Below are 17,205 nucleotides of genomic sequence, written 5' to 3'. Positions count from 1 at the left end.
AGGGAGACTGTGGAAACTGATGTGGATCACAAAATAGTATTTTCACCTTTTTGTTGTTGTTTGCTTGCATTTTGTTTTCTTTCTCATTTTTGATTTGATTTTTTTTTTGCGAATCATTTTTTGTGGAAACAAATGTAGAAGAATTGCACATGTTTAACAGTACATTGGATCACTTGTTGTCTACAGGAGGGGGTGGGAGGAAGGGAGGGAAAAATTTGGAACACAAGGTTTTGCAAGCGTGAATTTTGAAAATTATCTATGCTTGTTTTGAAAATAAATAAACTTTAATAAAAATAAATTGTATTTTTGTCTATAGGCAAAAAAAAGTTTTCTCTTCCTGTCATTAAGAAGAAAAGAAAAAAAGAAAAATCCATTGTAACAAAAATGTGTAGTCAAACAAAAGAAATTCCCTCATGGGCCACATCCAAAAATTATATATTTTTGTTCTGTACTTAGAATCTACTGCCTCTCTGTCAGAATGCTTCCTTGTCAGTTCTCTGAATTTGTAATAGACAAAAATCATCAGTATTTTTTTATTTCATAGCTTTTTATTTACAAGTTATATGTATGGGTAATTTATTACATTGACAATTGCCAAACTTTTTGTTTCAATTTTTCCCCTTCCTACCCCCCACCCCCTCCCTAGCATCAGTATTTTAAAATTTGATTGTTGTTACAATATTGTTTTATCTATAAATTGTCTTCCTGGTTCTTCTCAATTCACTCTGCATTAGTGCATACAGGTTTTCCATCATACAGCTCATACAGGTTTTCCATCATATTACCCCCTCCATCATATTTTGTTATAGTCCCAATTTATTTTTTATAACCCCAGTTCTTTGTCACTTAAAAAAGAGCTGCTACAAATATTTTTGTATACGTGATTTCTTTTCCTTTTTCTTTGACTTCTCTAGAAATAGGCCTAGTACTGAATGGTATTGTTGGGTGAAAGGGGATGCACATTTTGGTGACTTTGGGGAAATAGTTCCAAATTACTTTCCAGAACAAGTGACTAATTCACAGATGCATCAACTGTGCATTGGTGTGTCTGGTCTTTTTTTTTTTTTTTTTTCCTGCTGCCTTCCAAAATTTGTCATTTTCTGCTTTTGTCATCTTTGTTCATAGGGTGTGAAGTGGAACTTCAGAGTTGTTTTAATTTGCATATCTCTAAGATATTCTGGAGTATAGCTATTGGCAGTTTAGGTTTCTTCACTTGAAAAATGCCTAACCTTTGTTCATTTATCAATCACAAAATGACTCATTTTTCATCAACTTAAATCAGTTCCTTATATATCTTGCAAATAACATTCTTATAAAAGAATTTGAATGAAATGAAATATTATCTACTTCTCTTCTAATTTTAACTGCAATGATTTTGCTTATGAAAAAAACAACAATTATAAGATCAAAATTTTCCCTTCTATAATTTTTTGGTTACATACTATTTTTCTATGCATAGATCTGAAAGGTAATTTCTTCATAGCTTATATGTGTCATTTGGTAATTATCCATTTGGTGATTATCTTGGTAGATATTGTGAGATATTTATTGGCTTAGGCCTAATTTCTAACAGACTGCTTTCTAGTTTTCCTAGCAATTTTTGTCAAATAGTGAGCTCTTGCCCCAGTAGTTGGGATTTTGGGGTCCATAAAACTTCAAGCTAGTTCATTTGCTGGTACTTGCTGTATATATAATCTTTTCCAGTGATTGACTTCTCAATGTTTAAACCAGTACCAAATCATTCTAATGATTATTTCTTTGTAGTACAGTTTGAAATCTGTTACTAATAGAATCCTTATTTTTCTTTTTTTTTTCCTTCATTATTTCCCTTGAGAGTCTTAACTTTTTGTTCTTCCAGCTGAATTTCATCATTATTTTTTCTGGCTCTATGCTATAGCCCTTTGGTATATATATTGGTATGATCCGGAATCAGTATTAATTTAAATAGCATTACAATTTTTATTACAATAAGAGGAAAATGGACATGGGCTAGCCATTAGAAATTAATATTTCTCCAATTATTTCAGTCTGTCTTTATTTTTTTTGTATTTTATATTTGTATTCATATAATTCCTGTGAATTTTTTGGTAGATTGACTTCCAAGTATTTTATACATTCTGTAATTATTCTGACAGAATTTTTCTTTGTATTTCTTCCTGTTGAGTTGTGTTGATAATATACACAAATGTGAATGATTCATTTTCTATTCTGAAAATTTCCTAATTTTATAGATTGTTTCAATTGATTTTTAGTTGATTCTTCATGGTCCTCTAAATTGACCATTCTTTGCAAAAAGAAAAAAAAAAACATGTTAGTTTTGTTTCCTCTTTGTCTATCTTTAGTCCCTCTATTTCTTTTTCTTGTCTTACTACTTTGGCTAGCATTTTTAACATCATGTTAAGTATTTCTAATAATAATGGACATTTTGATTTTACCTTTAATTGTCTTTAAAGGCTTTCAATATGTTAGGAAGAACTGAACATATTTAACCAATATTGGATAGGGGAGAGGAATTGAAGGAAGGGAGGATAAAAAATTTGGAACACAAGGTTTTTGTAAAAGTGAATGTTGAAAACTATCTTTGTATATATATTGAAAATAAAAAGCTATTGCTTTTTAAAAGACTTCCAAACTTTTTATGTGTTTGTTCTTGATTTTAGAAAGATACTGCTTATCATGTTAGGGAAAAGTCAGTTTATTATTATGCTTTCCATTTTTAAAACAGAAATAAATGTTGGAATTTGTCAAAACTCATGTCAGCACTATTAATGTAATTATATGGTTTTTACTTACTATTAATATGGTCTTCTATGTTCATAGTTTTTCTTATATTGAACTAAACCTGAAATACTGGTGGAAATACAAGTTAGTCGTGGTGTAGAATTTATTAAAAATATTATTGTAGCCTATTTGTAAATATTACATTTATGGTAATGTTTATTAGGGATATTCACATGTAGTTTTCTTTATTTGCTTTGTCTTTCCCTGGTTTAGGTATCAAAACAGTATTTGTATCATTGAAAAAGTTTGGAAGGGTTCCCTGTTTTCCTATGTTTGCAATAGTTTCCTTTTTCGTTCTTTTTTCTACTTCACTTCCTTCTCCCTCCCTTTTTCCTTCCCCTCCCTCCCTCCCTTATTCACTCTCTGTCTTTCTGTCTCTGTCTCTGTCTCTCTCTTTCTCTCTCTCTCTCTCTCCCCACTTCCTTCCTTCATTCTTTTTACTTTCTCCTGGAGTTTGTTTTCCTTATCACCTATCCTGACCTCCCTCTTCCCTCTCCTTAAACTCAGCTATTTCTCGTTGTCCTTCATAACTTTGATCCTTCCTACCTTTCCAGTCTTCTTATACCTTACTCCTGACCCATACCCTTCAATTGGACTCATGACTGTTCTACAAACAATCTCTTGGCTTTGGACATTTTCCCTAGTTGTTCCCCTTCCTAGAATGTTCTCCATCTCCTGGCTTCCTTTAAGTCCAAAGTAAAATTTCATTTTCTATGGGAAGTTTTCTTCAACCCTTATTAATTTAACCCCTTCCTTCCATTAATTATCTCTTTTTTATCCTCTAGATCAAAGTTTCTTAAACTGTGGGACATGACCCCATGTGATTGATATTTTGTGATATTTTAAGTATTTTAATTTTTATTTAAATTTAAGTATTTTCATTAAGATATTTAAGGATATGATAGTTTAGGTATTGTTATCCTCATTCAAGAAAATGAAATTAGACAGATGAAGCAACTTGTATCACGGAGCTTCTCGTTACTCATTTCTATAAGGCTTTAAGATATAGAAAGATCTTTCCTGGCAGCAGCTCGTCCGTGAGAGAGAAAACTGAGTGTCAGGGATGCTAAATGATTATTTGGGCTTCAGAAGAGAAGACTTGAGGGAGAGATGATCACTACCTCCGACCTAATGGGGGGTCAGGCTTGTCCTGCTTGGCCCCAAAAGGCAGAACTGGGACCACTTGGTGGAAGTTACTGGGAGGTAGATTTAAGCTGGCTGCCAGGAAAAACTTCCTCAACCGTTAAAGTTGTCCTGAGTCCAAAAGGACATTGGACTACCTTGATTGCTGATGGACTTTACTCCTTTGAAGTCTTCAAGGGAATACTGGATGACCTTGCTGAAGCTTGTTGATTGTCAGATGGGGAATTCTTATTAAGAAAAGGTCTGATGATGACCTCTGCAAGGCCTTGCTTTGTGAACTTGTCACTGGTTATACAACCAGTACGTGTCAGAGACCTTAGGGCTGGGCTGAGCTGGGCAAGGCCCTGTGAGTTCAGCCATGAGCAAGGGTGGAGAATTGGCGCCCTCTGAGCCCGGGCCTCTCTAGGTCTCCTTGGTCTCCCCCCGCACCGAGGGACCAGTGGGAGCTGGGGCTGGGTGGAGATGGCAGAGGTCCAATTCTGAGTCACTGCCCTGGCCCCGAGCACTGATTACACTGGTCCTGGTGCAGAAGTCACTCTCCACACCTCCTCCCCCCATCTCCCAGTTTTCTTGTGGCTTTGGGCAAATGGGAGGTAATGTTGTGTCTGTCTGCCCTTCCCGACTCCCAAGGTGGGCCAAGGGTACTGCCATAGCCACCTCAAAAAACAGAGAATCATAGGCTAGAGGGGCAATAGAAGTTGGGGAATATTTGGTCCCATCACTTCATTTTACAGAGGGGAAAACTGAGGCCCAAGATAAAAAAGGACATCATCATCGACTCGCACAGTGAGCATATAATGGCTTAGTAATTGGCAATGATGAGTTCACTTGTGGGTTCTACTATTCATTTGCCTGTATTCTCCTGGACAAGTCCATTCTGCTCTCTGGACCTCAGTTTTCCCACATATAAAATGAGGGGGGGTTAAACTAGATAGTCTCTAAAGTCTCCCCTAAGAACTGTAGGAAAAGAAAAGAAAAAAAACAAAAAAAGATTTTAATAATTATAAGGCTGGGATTTTCCTCAGTTTTCCCACATATAAAACGAGGGGGTTGGACTAGACGGTCTCTAAAGTCTCCCCTAAAGCCCAACCACAGGGCTGGGATTTTGTTCTTATTTCCTAAATCTGGCCTATTTTCTACTCCTGCTCATTCCTCCTTCCCTCTGCCGGTAGGGGGAGCTCCAACGTTAGTTCATGAGATGGTGGTAAGGTGATGGAGGTGGAAATCACCTGTGACATGGACAAGTCACTTCGCCTCTAAGCCTCAGTTTCCTGACCTGCAAACTGGGGATAATAATCCTTAAACTATTTATCTCCCCATGTTGTGAAGCGAACCTTCTCTCGCAGCTCTACTCCTGTTCATCAGAACTAGCCAACAGTCTCCTCTCATTCTGGAGGTACTTCAGCTCCTGTAGACTCTTCCAATGATAGGTGAGTTCTTGCCCCGGACCATCAGCAACCTGTCTGGCCACTGCCTCCAGCCCCACTACCCTCATGATGAGGAGCCATGGAGACAGAGTGGAGACAGCCAGGGGTCAGGTCAGCTTTGGACGGACAAATGCTCACGGGACAATGCTGTGCCATTGATTCCCTTTGTGACTTAAGCTCTGGCCTTCAGTTTTCTTCCTTCGTAAATGAATGAGTTGGATCTTTAAAGTTCCTTCTAGTAAACAACACCCCATAAACTATCTAGTGCTTAGCAAACTTTACTGAATTTTTGTAGGATTGTACATTTATAGCTGGAAGGAATCTTAAAGGTCAAGTCCAACTCCCTTATTTACAGATAAGGAAAGTCAGGCTGAGTTAAATGTCTTACCCAGGATCACACAGTAAATGAGGTATTAAAATGCCTATCTTCCATCCATCACTGTATCTAGTTGCCTCGGTTACATGAGAGGTTACTGTTTTATCAGTAACACATCTTGGGATGCATTTTTATCCTGATATGAATGTCCAAAAAGACAGAGGTGTGTTTGGAGCCAGCTTGAACCAGCTGGCCCCTTTGCTAAATGTTTAGTTTTAGTATTTAGTATGCATCCAAAATGAGAAAATACTATAAAATCAAAGCTTTATTCTTTTGTTGATTGTCTAGACACAAGAAAGTGATGAAAATATGAATGATGCAAATTAATCTTAAAAGTGACCATACATATGTCTCCTTCCTTCTTTCTCCCCATCCCAACAATGGAAATGCCCTAGATGACATTACAGGGCTTAGCCAGTGGGTGGGGATGGGACTTGGGGGAGAGGAAAAGGGGAACTTTTCTTATATTCTTGAAATCAAGGATCATAATGAAGGAAGAATCATAGCTTACATTATTTTCATGTACATAGTGATTCAAGGTTTATAAACATTTCACATACATTTTCTCATTGGGCCCTCACAATAACTCTATGACGTAGATACTATTGTTATCCCCATTTTGCAGATGAGGATGTTGAGGTAGGCGTAAATAACTTAGGCTTATACAACTAGTAAATTTCTAGAGTCGGAGTAGACTGATTATTCTTTCTGGCCCCAAGTTCCAGTTTTACATCCATTACCATGTTTCCTTCCCATAGTTTTTCTTCAGTGGCCCCCATGACAGCTTCAGTCCTTCAGCTAGCATCTACCCAGCTCAATCTCTTCTCAACAGAATGAACATTAGATTAGAAAGACTGAGGCAATCTTGTGTGGTAGAAAAGGACTATAAATCTGGACTCATACAGTGAAACTCTTCCAGCTTTCCCCCTTCCTAACTATGTAACCTAAGACAGACCCCTTCCAAATCAGCCATTCTTACGATATTTCTGTAGCCAAGTTCATTTCTGTTTTTGTATTGCCAGAGCCCCTGCTGGGCTGATCGATTTAAATGTTAAAGAGAAAGAGAGTTCTGGACTCAGAGTCAGAAACAACTGAATTCAGTGGATCTGGATCTCTGGACAACATCTGTGAGGACCAGAAAGTTAGCAATCCTGCCTTCTATTCCTAACTCTGAATACTTAGTAGTTGTGTGATCTTGGCCAGATCCCCTGACCCTCTAAACATTTTTCTGTCTATCCATCTCTCTCTTGCACATGCACAAGTCATAAGAGTGCCTTGTACACTTTTGCCATGACAGCCCCCCAAACTGTAAATGGTTCTCCCCTTCAAAACCTTTTGCTGCTTGGAAGCCCTGATTTTTTTTCAAGTCCCACCTTCTTCATGAAGTCTTTCTCCCAGCTTTGAGTGCCCTCTGTCCCCAAAGCTATGTTGCATTTACTTTGTAAATATTCTATAAATTCTTTATATGATGTGCACATATACACATACCACATGCTATATATTTGTTTTATCCGCAGCATTTATATAGTGCCCACTAAACATTGTGTCAGGGAACAACCTCACAACTGCCATGGAAGGCTTTTTGCTTTTTGATGGATGTCTTTTGATTTCAGTGTAAATCAAATTTAATTGCACAGGTGTTGACAGAAGATGAACAAGTCTAGAAAAGTCTCTAGAAGCCAGAAAACTTTTTCTTTGGAGGGCTAATATTCAGAATGAAGTGTGGATAGATGGGATTTGGAAGCCATGGACCTATGCTGATGAGAGCAGAATTCCCCCAAAGTAAGGGTCGTCTGTACTGTATAATTTACAGGGTTGGTGTGAAGGAAGCTTTGGACAGATCCCTTTCTCTGGTCCTCAGTCTCCCCTCATGTAAATGAGAGCTCTTAATTTCTTTTATCTCTAAGGTTTCTTCCAGCCCTAAATTATTTGCTCTTTTCTGAGATTGTGAGGTCCTTTCACTTGGAAGTTCAAGTGAGGGACACATGTAAGTTATTATCATCTTGGGGCAGCTAGTGGGGAGATCGGGGGTTAGATAGTTCCTACTACGTGTCAGCAAAGCACAATTTGATGGCCGAATAACAGACACTATAGACATGTGTTGGTGGAATTTCGCTTCCTTTCTCTGTTCAGAGATGCGAGCCTTTGAGAAAGTAAGAAACCCGACTCTGCAGCCCACCCCCAAGCCTGAGTTACAGGGGGCCCCCCAGGAAACCCACATTCCGGGAGGGCTGGGCCCCTGGCCCCAAGTTTCCGGGTTCTATAATTGCGTGCAGGACTCTGCCAATCAGCAGGCTGCCTGCCAGGGGCCCAGCAGGCCGGCCGGCATGCCTGGGCCTCTGTTCCCCACCCCATCCCCCACCTTAGGGGCTGGGGGTGGGGGTGGTCCACTAGGAAGGGCAGCCCCCAGCGCTTTACGTCAGTGGGGTGTACTTTCCCCGCCCTGCCCACAGCCAGATGTCCCAACTCCAGATCGGTTCTCCCTCCCTGGGGCCTCAGAACAAATCCTGCGCTCCCAGAATCCTGGAGCTCCGACTTGCCAGAAGGTGCTGGTCCAGCACCAGCCTGGCCCCTCCGAGTCCCTGGGCCGGAGGAGGGACAAGAGAGCGGGGAGAGGCTGTGGCCCCGGGACCAGAGGGAGGAGAGCTGGTGGAGAGGCCCCTCCCCAAAAGAAGTAGGCGGAGCCTGAGCTCGTGGTAACAATACTTTACTGAACAGAAGGTCAGAGTACAGTATTACATACTGGAATGTGGAGTAATAGCAAAAGGAGGGAAGGGGGCAGATGGGGGGGAAAGAGGGTTTTTTCTTAAAAAAAAAAAAAACACAACAACAACAACAACCCACCCACCACGTTGTTCCCGGTATAAACATAAATAGGGCAATTCGAACACTTCAAACAAAAAAAATAGCTTGAAATTCTGTAAGTGTCACATTTACACTTTGTACAAAGGAGGCGGGAGGGAGACTCGGGTTTGTGCAAACCGGACACACGATAGGGGAGAGGGAGAGGTGGCGTAGAAAAAGGGACGGACGGACTGACTAGACGGTGGTGGCCCAAGCAGCTCCTGGGGCTTGTAAACAGGGGGCGGGAAGCCCCCCAGCAGCGAGAGCCCGGAGACCGGGGGTCGGTCTCCCACGCTCAGGCCTCCCTGGCTGGAAGCTTGTCTCGCCGGTGCGTGCCACGGCCCCTCTCGGCTAGACTCGCAACCCCAAGTCCAGGCTCCCAAAGTTTGCCCTCCCCTCCTGTTTCCTTGCAAGGCCCAGTGTCGCCGCTCGGAATCCACCGCAGTCCGCCCGGAGGCCACTCTGGATCGGACTTGGAGGGAGCCTGAAGCTGGTGGTCTCAGCAGCGGGGGCCCACGGGGCTGCGTGCGCGCGGGCTGCCAGAATAGAGGGGCCTCCAGTAAGGCATGCGCCCTAAAGACTAGTTCTAACCCCGAGCCAGGCGCTCGGGGTCAGTCGAAGGGTCCCGGCCCCAGGGGGTGAGAAGATGGCCAAAAAAAGAGGGGTCGGCCGGGCCAGGCATGCGCCCTACGGGGCAGTCCCGGGAGAGGCGTCTGAGCTGTCCGAGAGTCCGGGTCTCGGCCCCCGAGGGTTAGGGGGAGAGAAGCAGCCGAGCATGCGCCCTGAGGGAGAAGCAGTCCCGAGCCGGACTCCCGAACTCCGTCAGTCAGTGAGTGGATGGCCCCGGGACCCCGGCCCGGCCCCCGGGCCTCTGGGAAACTTAGACTCTCCGCCGCCCTCAGTACGCGGGCACCTGGTGCTGGGGCAGGAGCTGGCAGCCGCTGTTGACGTGACTGAGCACCTTCTGCTTGAGCTGCGCCACCTGTTCGCGGAGAAGGTTGGCCGTGGACGCCAGCTCCGTGTTCTGGCTCTTGAGACTCTTCACCTTCTCCTCGAGCCGCGAGATCCGTTCTAGCTTCCGCTTGCGGCACTTGGAGGCTGCGATGCGGTTCCGCAGCCGCTTGCGCTCCGCCTTGATGCGTTCCTGGGTGTCCATGTCGATGGGTGACAGCGGCGGGCTCTCGCCAAAGCTGGGCACATCGGGCACGATTTGCGGCTCGTCCTTGAGCGCCTGGAGCCGGGGGTGCGGCTGCGGAGGGCCGGGGCCGGGCCCGGGTCCCAGGCCGGCGGGGGGCGGCGGGTAAGGCACCGTCTCCGTGCTGTAGTTGACCGTAGTGCCCCCCAGCGCGCTCGCCGAGCCCGTGTAGCTGCTCAGGTTGGCGTAGACTGGCGGTTCGGGCTGCGCCAGGGACGCGGCGGCCGCGGGCCCCGCGCTCAGCTCCACGCCCGCCCCGCCTGGCGTGGGCGCACAGCCGCCCGCTGCCCCCGTCGGCCCTCCGGCCCCGGCCGGCCCCGCGCCGCCCCCGCCGCCGCCGCCGCCGCCGCCGCTCAGCTGGTTCTGCTTGTGCAGGTCCTCCAGGGCCTTGACGAAGCCCTCGGCGAACTCCTGCTCCTCGCTGGCCGCCACCTTGGGGTACAGGAACTGGCTGCTGGTGGGGGTCGTGGTCACCAGCCCGTTGGACTGGATGATCAGGCGCTCAAGCTCCGGGGACGCCAGCTTCAGCAGGCCCAGGTCTGGCGACGTGAGCAGTCCTTCGGTGGCCGCCGAGGCTCCGGCCCCGGCGCCCGCCCCGGCGCCCGCTCCGCCGCTGCCGCCGCCGCCGTCCCCGCGCAGGTGGTGGGCGCCGTGGGGCGGCGGCGGCGGGGCGGCCTTCAGGGTGGCCACCACCTGATCGCTGAGGTTCAGGGTGAGGCCGTCCTTCTTCATCATGCTGCCGCCGCCACCGGCAGCGAAGGGTGACGCGGCCGGGGGGAAGAGGCGGCCGGAGGAGGCGAAGCCGCCGCCGCCGCCGCCGCCGCCGCTAGTGCTGGTGCTGCTGCCGCCGCTCAAGCTGCTTAACACATCATCATGGTAGAAGGGTGTTTCCATTCTCCACCTCCTCCCCCGCAGCGGCCCCGGGGAGGGGGGAGTAGAAGGGGGAAAGGGGCGGGCCGGGAGGGGAGGAGGAGCGGCCCCGGGGGGGAGGGACGGGGGCGGAGGAAGCGAGAAGGGAGGAGGGAGCGGGCGGAGGAGGGGGGCAGGCAGCCGCTTCCCCCCGAGGGGGAGGGGGACTGGGGGAGGAATCGCTCGATCGGCTCCCCCACCCCAAGACACGCTCCCTCGTAGTGGCTGCGCTTAAGTCGCTGCAGCCCCTCCCCGGAATTGGACTGGCTGCTCGGTGGGGATAGCGGCGGACGACCCTCCCCACGGTTCTCGCGCGCGCGCGCGCGTGGGCCTTATCTTTATCTCTGTCCCCGCCTACGCCTACCCCCACCTTCTCGGGAGCTTAGGTTCGGGAGGCCGTTGCCCGCGCAGCCCCCAGCTCCAGCGTCTTATACCCTCGGCCAGCCACGATGAGCTCACTTCGCCCGTTCCCCATTGGATGCAGATGACGTCTCCCCCTGGCCCCCCCCTCATTTACATAGGGGGCAGGGCAGCTGGCCACCCCCCACCCCTTCGCGGCCTCCCTCTCCAGCCTCTCCGACTCCCCCCCCCCATCCTCGCCCCAGCTCTGGTTGTCCCGGAGACGCTCTGTAAACTGCACAACAGCGCGCGGCCTTGTGGGTTGATGTCATGGGGGCGGGGCCCCCCGGGGAGGGAGGGAGGAAAAGAAGGGGGTACGGTCACGTGGTACTTTCTGGAGAGGAGCTGGCCTCGGCTCCAGAGCACGTCAGGCCCTATTTATAGGCACAAAGGGAGTCGCTCGGAGCTGGACCCCAGAGCCCCTCCTCGGACTGGCTCTGGGACCGCCCCTAACACCACCCACAGAACGTCACCCTTGGGGCACCCCACCCGCGGTGGCGTGATGTCCCCTGGCAGCTCTCGAGTCTATCCTGGGCCAGCCACGTCTGGGCCCCCTCCCCCCCCAACACACACATAATATCCACACCTATCTGGGCTCCCATCCAGCCTTAGTCAAGGCTGAGCCCCTTGTTGGCCCCAGCCCCCGGACCATTACCCCCTCCCCATCATCTCTGGGGCAGGAGAGTGTGAGGTAGTCCCCATGGAGCCTCTAGCTTAGAGGTTCTTAACTTGGGGTTCAGACCCTAAAAGGGTCCTTGAACTTATATGGGGGGGAATTTTTTTTCATAAATTTCGAACTGAAATTTGGCATCTCTCTACATTCCGAAAATGGGTGACAAACGTTCTGAGAAGGGGTCCACCGAATAGATAAAGGAGCCCACGACACAAAAAAGCTATCTGGACAAGCACCCTCCAGCCAAGCTACGAAGGGGCTCCGGAGGGGATAGCTCAGAGCTCTATCACAAGAGCTGGTAGGACTGCCCCTGACTCTCTGGGCCGACAACATGAAAGCCCAGTCAACATGGGGCAGCTGGTTATTATTATGCTGTTATTACTATTATCATCATTATTATGGTTGCAGCCAGTGGGAGGTGAGAGGAGCCACCCCACAGCCAGCAGAGAAAAGGAGGGCGGTGGTTGGGGACCGGGAGAGTGGCTTTAGCCCTTGGCCCAGGGGGCCTCCTCCCCCTACCTTATACCAAGCAAGGGAACCGAAACCAGCCCCGTGGGAGGTATGGAGAACGCCAGGCTCAGTGGGAGCTATGAGGGGCCCTCAGGCTAGCCAGGTGGAGCCCAAGGCCTGGCATGGAGAGCAGACACTGCCCAGCCCCCAGCTGCCACAGCTCCTCGGAGCTGGTTGCTCTGGCTAAGTCAGGTCTCCCTGTCAGGGGCCCTGGGGCAGACAGCTTGGCTGCTGTCAATGAGAGGTGGGGCTGGGCAAGGGGGCACCAGCAGCGATGTCTCCACAGAGGGGCTGCTGGCCGCCCAGCCCGGCTCCATAGGGCCTCAGCCCCCCTCCACTCCCTGTCTTGGCCCCAGCCCCAGCCCCGAGGGCCAAGCCCATCTGGATCCTGGCAGCTGGCACCAGGCTGGGACACTGTGAACTCCAATGGGTGGGGAGCTGGTGTCCTCCTCTCCCCCCACTGCATGGGGCTCCGGTCTGCCAGGGCTCCCCACCCTCTGGTAGTGAAGGAGGAAGGTCTGGAAATTTCCCAGCTCTGGGGGAGTGAGGGAAGCTTCGAGGGGGAAGTGGAGGTGGGAAGTGCTGGGGACTCTGAAGCGTTAACTTAAAGAGCAGAAATAAAGTACTCTGGGGGAATTTGAAAAGCTCTCTCCTCTACAGTTTCAAAAGCACCACTGCAAACATACACTCCCACGTCCCCACTGTCACTCACTCACACCGAGGCGAATCCACACCGAGTCCCACGCACAGGCAGGTGGGGGAGCGCTGAGGGGCCCAGGGACTTAGGGAGGAGGGACCCCATCCAAGGACGGGCTGGCGGGGCTGAGGATAGGAGAGGACCCTCGGCATGGGCTGGCGGGGCTGAGGACCCCCGTACGGCACAAGGAGAAGTAATCTGGGTGGTAGTTAGAGCAATGAGCTTGGAGTCAGGAGACCTGGGTAATTGGCCTCTTCGGACCTCAGTTTCCTCATCTGTAAATGAAGAAGGGCCAGTCCCTTCCTGCACTACATCCTATGGCCTTATGAGGGGGCAGAGACAGATGGTCCGGTACAGGGAGCTGAGGGCAGGAAAAGCAGGTTGGATGGAGAAGTCAGGCTCTGACAGTGAGAGATTGGAGGATCAGGGCTAGGGTGGGGGGCTTCTGGGAGCCTGAGCATCTGCAGTTATGAGGCTGGGGGTCCGGGAGTTAGGGGAGGGGCAGGGAATGAGAAGCCCAATGAGGCAGTGGTAGAGGGAAGAGCTTAGGGGTGATGAGGGACAGAGAGGGATGGGGCAAGGACCATGGTTAGGGGTCGCAACAGAGAGGATGCAAGTCTGCTATTTGCAGACTCTGACCCCCATCTCCATGTTTGACTTGAAGCAAGCTCTTCCTCTGTTTTGGGTCTCAGTCTTCCCATCTATGAAATAGAGCTGGATCAGCTGTGTCCGGGGCCCTCCCAGCTCCAAGTCTGAGGATCCCTTGTGCTTGTGAGGCTTCAGCCACCTTCACTCCCAAAGGGGCAGCCGAAGCCCTGGGAGCCCTGGCAGTGGAGGCCAAACCCCACCCTTTCCCCTTCCTCTTCCTTCCCCCACCCTTCTCCTGGCCAGATGGGGCTTGAATTATCAGAGCAGACAGGGAGGGGTTAAGGCTTCACAATTAGAGACTCGATTTAGAAATGAAGTTTAACTAGTTTGGAAATAAACCTCAGGAGGGTGGGCGATTTCCCCCTCTTGACTGATAGGAGCAGAGGGCCTCTGTGGGTGTTTTTTGGTATGGTTAGATATTGGCTCTGGCAGTGCTTGTGCTTGTAAGCCTGTCTGTGAATTTTTGTAGCTCTGTGCATCTCTGGGGTTCCATCCGTATGCTTTTGTGTATACCTGTACCTGGATCTCTGTGGTTACATCCTTATACTTTTGTGTATACCTGTACCTGGATCTCTGTGGTTACATCCTTATACTTTTGTGTATACCTGTACCTGGATCTCTGTGGTTACATCCTTATACTTTTGTGTATACCTGTACCTGTATCTCTGTGGTTATGTCCATATACTTTTGTGTATACCTGTACCTGGATCTCTGTGGTTACATCCTTATTGTTTTGTGTATACCTGTACCTATATTTCTGTGGTTATGTCCATATACTTTTGTGTATACCTGTACCTGGATCTCTGTGGTTCCCTTTCTATACTTTTGTGTATACCTGTACCTAGGTCTCTGTGGTTATATCCTTATTTTTTTGTGTATACCTGTACTTAGATCTCTATTGTTACATCCTTATACTTTTGTGTATACTTGTACCTGGATCTCTGTGATTACATCCTTATTCTTTTGTGTATACCTGTACCTGTATCTCTGTGGTTACGTCCATATACTTTTGTGTATACCTGTACCTGGATCTCTGTGGTTACATCCTTATTGTTTTGTGTATACCTGTACCTGTATTTCTGTGGTTATGTCCATATACTTTTGTGTATACCTGTACCTGGATCTCTGTGGTTCCCTTTCTATACTTTTGTGTATACCTGTACTTAGATCTCTATGGTTACATCCTTATACTTTTGTGTATACTTGTACCTGGATCTCTGTGATTACATCCTTATTCTTTTGTGTATACCTGTACCTGTATCTCTGTGGTTACGTCCATATACTTTTGTGTATACCTGTACCTGGATCTCTGTGGTTACATCCTTATTGTTTTGTGTATACCTGTACCTGTATTTCTGTGGTTATGTCCATATACTTTTGTGTATACCTGTACCTGGATCTCTGTGGTTCCCTTTCTATACTTTTGTGTATACCTGTACCTAGGTCTCTGTGGTTACATCCTTATATTTTGGTGTATACCTGTACTTAGATCTCTATTGTTACATCCTTATACTTTTGTGTATACTTGTACCTGGATCTCTGTGATTACATCCTTATTCTTTTGTGTATACCTGTACCTGTATCTCTCTGTTTATGTCCTCATACTTTTGTGTATACCTGTACCCGGGTCTCTGGGATTACGTCCATACGCTTTTCTGTATACCTGTAATGTTGATGTGTCTGGATGTGGATGGCCTTGAGTCATTGTCCTATAATTGAGTCAATTTAGAATTAGAAAGGACCTTAGAAGACCCACAGGTCAGGTGACTTACCTAAGATCATACAGGTAGAAAGGGATAAGGGCTTGTGACTTGGAGTATTAGAAAGACTGAAGGAACTGGAATCAGGAAGAACCTGAGATCAAATTTTCTCTTTTGCCTCTACTTAACCAGCTGTGTGACTATTGGTCAATCACATGCTCTCCGCCTTTGGTCTCATCATCTGTAAGACAGTAACAGTATTGTTCGGTTGTTTTTCCAGTCATGTCTGATATTTTGTGACCCCATTTGGGGTTTTCTTAGCGCAGATACTGCAGTGGTTTTCCATTTCCTTCTCCAACTTATTTTACAGGTGAGGAAACTGAGGCAAACAAGATTAAGTGACTCATCCAAGGTGACACAGCTAGACCAGTTTTGAATTCAGACCCTTCTGACCATAGAGCTGACATTTTGATGGGGAAGACACCTGTAACACCCCCAGACACTCTACAGGATTGTTGTGTGAATCAAGTGAGATAATCAGAAAGTGCTTTGTGGGTCTTAAAAATGGTACCACGGAAAGCACAGACGATCTGGAGTCAGAGCTGCCCTCAAATCCTGTGGGTGAGGCACTTTTCCTCAGTCTCTCCATCTGTCAAACGACTAGCTGATCTCCACAGGGTCTCTCAGTCCCCAGCCTATGAATCCCCCACGAGCGTGGATGTTACTGTGGCTGGGAGAGCCCACGTGCCATTGTCTCATCTACGCTTGTCTGGCACTTGGGTGGCTGTGTGCGTCTGGCTGGAGTTCGGTCTGTGTGTCTGTCACTGCATCTTTTCCCCAGGGGGCAGGGACGCAGGCAGGGCCTGGGGAGAAGGAACATCAACGGCAGCTTAGAGTTCATAAGAATTTCAACAGTCATGAAGCCAGGGAATCCTACAAGCTGGTTCCTGCCCAGACCAGCGATGTTTATGTTCTGAACTAACCTGCAGATCAACTCTTCCCCTGAGTTGTTGGCCCCGGGCCCAGGCCAGCCCAGAGAGTTCTGGGCCCAGAGCCAGACCAAGGTCTCTTGTGAAGCAACCCAGCCCCCACTCTCCAGCCTTTCCCCCTTCTTGCTTCTTCACTTGTCCCTTCCTACAAGAGATGGAGAATTAGAGACTGTCAACTGGAAGGGGCCTTTCAGGGCCTCCGTGCCCAACAACTGGCCTTCTCCGTGCCTGACCCTTTCTATCTCCTCCTTCTGCACCGCTGGAAGGCCGTTCCGGTTGTCTCAGGTGCATTTCTGTCTCTTTAGTTTCCTTCACATTTCAAAAGTCATCTTCAGCGTGAATCCTTTCCTGATCCCCTCAGTTGCTAGTTCTCTTGCCCTCCTCAAAAAATGACCTTGTATTTATTTTGTATATACAAATATAAGAGTCCTGACTCCTGAATTTAACTACAAAAGGGCTTAGACTCTCTGCCTCAGGCCTTTTTGCTGAGTTGCCAGGAGGGTCAGTCACAAGCTGTGTTATATATGATTATGTATGTATTATGTTAGATTAGGTGTGATTTTGTGGGCTTGAGAAGGTAGGAAATCAAAGAGTCCTCCAACCACCAGAATCAGAAGCAGGAACTGTCTAGAACCAGTACTTAAGTCTGAGGAAAAGCCAGCCTTGACCCTACCCAGCACTTGATTGACCCATCAGCTGAGATATCACATTCTGAAAGGAGCCAGCCCAACTGAGCAAGGGAGTAGCCTTCCCCATTACTGATTCACCCCGAATTGAACTTTCTGGGGACTCTGCCAAGCAAGAAAAGGATTTCCAGTGTCGCTATCTCTTTAACAGGAGAAATAGGCTCCTCAAGTGCTCCATTTCCCCAAGGAATAATTTTTTTAGGGCTCTAATCTAAGGGGACTCCCCAG

The 17,205-nt window shown here is 48.0% G+C and overlaps 1 protein-coding gene across 1 annotated transcript; it reads right to left on the bottom strand.

Annotated features, from left to right (window-relative positions):
- Positions 1-8,418: 8,418 nt before the first annotated feature.
- On the bottom strand, positions 8,419-11,217 carry JUND (JunD proto-oncogene, AP-1 transcription factor subunit). The gene has a single exon (XM_051972333.1). It carries the CDS (start codon positions 10,658-10,660, stop codon positions 9,470-9,472), a length of 1,191 nt encoding a protein of 396 aa, XP_051828293.1. The 5' UTR covers positions 10,661-11,217; the 3' UTR covers positions 8,419-9,469.
- Positions 11,218-17,205: the final 5,988 nt, after the last annotated feature.

The sequence above is a fragment of the Antechinus flavipes genome, chromosome 1, assembly GCF_016432865.1.
Source record: "Antechinus flavipes isolate AdamAnt ecotype Samford, QLD, Australia chromosome 1, AdamAnt_v2, whole genome shotgun sequence".
NCBI lineage: Eukaryota > Metazoa > Chordata > Mammalia > Dasyuromorphia > Dasyuridae > Antechinus > Antechinus flavipes.
Note: the sequence above shows the minus strand (reverse complement) of the source record. Positions and strands in the feature narration are given on the sequence as shown.